At 51.1% G+C, this 3,177-nt stretch overlaps 1 protein-coding gene across 1 annotated transcript; it reads right to left on the bottom strand.

Moving 5' to 3' along the window:
* Nucleotides 1-2,329: 2,329 nt before the first annotated feature.
* ISF_09983 (hypothetical protein) lies at nucleotides 2,330-2,818 on the bottom strand (the record flags this gene model as incomplete). Its single annotated transcript, XM_018853582.1, has 1 exon — nucleotides 2,330-2,818. One exon carries the CDS (start codon nucleotides 2,816-2,818, stop codon nucleotides 2,330-2,332), a length of 489 nt encoding a protein of 162 aa, XP_018699231.1.
* Nucleotides 2,819-3,177: the final 359 nt, after the last annotated feature.

The raw sequence follows: 3,177 nt of genomic DNA, 5'->3' as shown, positions 1-3,177 counted from the left end.
TATAGGGCGGCGCCATCGAAGGACCATTTCATGCATATGACATAGCAGCTGGACAATAGCACCATGTATTCTTGGAATTAGGTCAGAACTGATTAGAAACGCTTGGTTTTAACACATACACTCGTCTTTCGCTAAGCCCTGAGTAGCTTAGGCAGTCAGTTCGGCTTGCAGGCCAGTATATTAAGCCTCTTTCATTGCTATCGAGGAATGTCGTCGCTGCTCCCCCGTACCAATTCGTAGGCTGTAGGTCGATCATTTGGCCGCTCCTCTCCAGTATAATACAGGAATCAAGGAAAATCGAAATGTCGTAGATAAATATAAGTGACTGAGGTCTCCCCAAGCCATAGCCGAGTTGGAAAAGTAGCCTCCGGAAGGGCGAAGATACTGTAGGCATAATGAATGATTAATAGGCAGTATCAACAGTGATTGCTTTGGATAAGGCGATACACCAGTCTAAGTACGCGAATCTAGCACTCGCTGGAGGAAGCTAGCGCTGTGGCGGGCCCTACCTGACGGCTAGCCTCCAGCATGCTAGGCTTCCCACTCGTGCCGCTCCAGCTCCCCACCAGTTTTATTTAACTCCCGCATCAGTCAAACACCTTCTTTAATTATAGTTACTTTATTTTAAAAATGTACTGGAGAGTCTTACAGCGAAAGCAGCTCTATTCGACTAGCATGCTTCCTCGTCGATATCGTCGCATGCGAGGCCAGCTGGCAATATTACGGGCCGCTCAGAGAAGGCTTCAGCAGCGGCTGCTCGCCACTCTGTCGCAGAACTACGCCTTAATCGTTTCTATGCAGGAGCTCAAGCGCCAACTTAGCCAGCAAAAACTGGCCAAGGACGAAGAGATTCGAAGACTCGGTCTAGAGATAAGCGCTCTCCGTCATCTCGTGAGTACTAGGGCCCTTTACAGCGACAATTCACTTACATTGTCAGACCCCTCTTCTAGTGGTTCAAGACAGCCGGTATCGTCGTCCGAGGGAGCAACAATAGACAAAAGATGAATTTATTAGTGGTTAAGCTGGCTTTCTATTCCTACCAAGTTCAAGTCCTGGCCTTTTCAGATTGAGTTCCGTCTGCCTCCATTTCTGGTATCATAGCTAATAAATGCGCCGGATTTGGCCGGTAACGGTGGGAGAGTTTGTAAGTAGTTACCTTTCGGCTGAGTCTGCTTGCAAATTGGATCGTCTGCTGTAACTATATTCTCATTTTCAGTAGGCAATAAGTGCTGCATCTTGTAGTCATTGAACATCGGGTCCAGTCGCGCGACGGCGCCGCGACTGTAGCCAGGCGGCCCCATCATCCTACCCACTTCATTAAACACGCTCTACCCAGGAATGGGCGGCCACGATGGCAAAGAAAGAGTAAAACCAAAACATTGCGTAGATGCTTGGCAACACGCTGTACGGTAACCGCCTAAGTTTATAAAGATCATGCTGCTTTATCATGAGCTGGTAGTAACGATGAGTAGACCTTGTACCTTATGCTAGCACAAATGCCCCCTATTCGAGCCAACAGAGTTGGATTCAGTTAGCACTACCTACCCATTTTTGAGAAAGCACGAATTTGACGAGGAAGCAAAACTCGTTGGAGTTGGGGGGTGGCGCGGTACCTGAAAATTAGGTGGCGGGACAGCGTCCGCTCGGCCATGAAGAAAACGGTACCGCCCAGTGAAGCTGAGCGCCAATGTTAGAACTCGGTGGTGGATCACAAACAAGGCTGGCACGGGTCTCGGCCATCGGAGTGGGTGCTGTGGTGAACGGAGGTCTGTGGGGCCGAATGGGCCGCTCATAATCTTGCCGCCCGGGGTTGGTGGTTTGCTCGGCTGAAGTCTGGGCTATGAATACGGTTGGTTGCTTCTAACCGCCAACTTAGTAGGATGGGTGAATACTTCGTATTACTACTGAGACAAAGACAGGGTTCAGATACCTACCCCTGGCTACAGAACAAATATTATAACATGGCCTCGCTCAGCCAAATTTGAGAATCATCTTGCAGCAACTTTCCAAGATGGCGACTTTGTCACTACTTCCCCCTGAGCTATTGTCTATTATCCTTTCTTTTTTGTCTGTTCGGGATATTGCCGCTGCAATACAAGCACACCGCATATTCTATAACTTTCGGGCATTTCTTCTATCTGAAGATGCGAGGCATGAGCATAGAGCTTTGCTGTGGGCATCCACGAGAGGCAACTGTGAGCTGGCTCTAGCCTCTATTAAGGCTCACAAAGCCCTACAGCGGCCTCTTGCCGGCATTTTTGATGGCTGGGGGCAGTCTCCTCTCATAATTGCTGTTCAATGTGGTCAACTCCTTGCAACCGACCTCCTGCTAAATGCGGGCTTCAACCCAGACGAAAAATGGGACGACGATATGTCGCCGTTGCATTGCGCCGTTAGAGCTGGCAACTATAAAATTTGCCAACGTCTCCTGGAAGGAAAAGCAGACAAAGACATTTCCGACGAGCACGGCGCCAGGCCCCTCCACTTTGCAGCTCAGGAAGCCAGCGCCGACATTGTTAAGCTTCTTCTCAGCTTCGGCGCCAACGCAGATGCCATAGACAATGACGGCGCCACACCATTGATCGAGGCTGTCAGATGCGGCAATGCGCCGGCGGCTCATGCGCTTTCGAGCTACACTTTGAATATGTCGGCCCGAAATTCTTTCGGTTCGACAGCCATGGCCTATGCTGCTGCCGCAGGCGATGTCTCCATCATTCGCCAGCTGTTGTTGGTCGGTGCGGAGTCTGACACGCCGAACCTGGATTTCGCTACACCCTTGCATCTTGCAGCGCAGCATGCCAATACCGAGGCCCTCCATATTCTGATTGATGGAGGTGCAGATGTTAATTCTCGGGATCGAACGTCAGAGACCCCGTTGCATAAGGCATCGTATGCCGGCAGCAGCGCCTGCGTGCGAGCGCTCTTAGACCACGGTGCCGATTGCAATGCAGGTACCCAGTCGGGCATGACTGCACTGATGTACGCCGCTATGCAACGAGATCTTGGCGTTGCGCGGGAACTCTTAGAGCGCGGGGCTGACGCGAGCAAGACGAGCCACGACGGGCTTACAGCCTATACCTACGCGGCTATGGTCGAGAATATAGAAACCGCTCGGCTTCTACACAGCTGTACTCCACTCAGTATAGTTGGTCGGTCCTCCGCCCGCCATCATCGCGG

The sequence above is a fragment of the Cordyceps fumosorosea genome (genome assembly GCF_001636725.1).
Source record: "Cordyceps fumosorosea ARSEF 2679 chromosome Unknown scaffold_121, whole genome shotgun sequence".
NCBI lineage: Eukaryota > Fungi > Ascomycota > Sordariomycetes > Hypocreales > Cordycipitaceae > Cordyceps > Cordyceps fumosorosea.
This window is presented reverse-complemented; position numbering and strand designations above follow the sequence as displayed.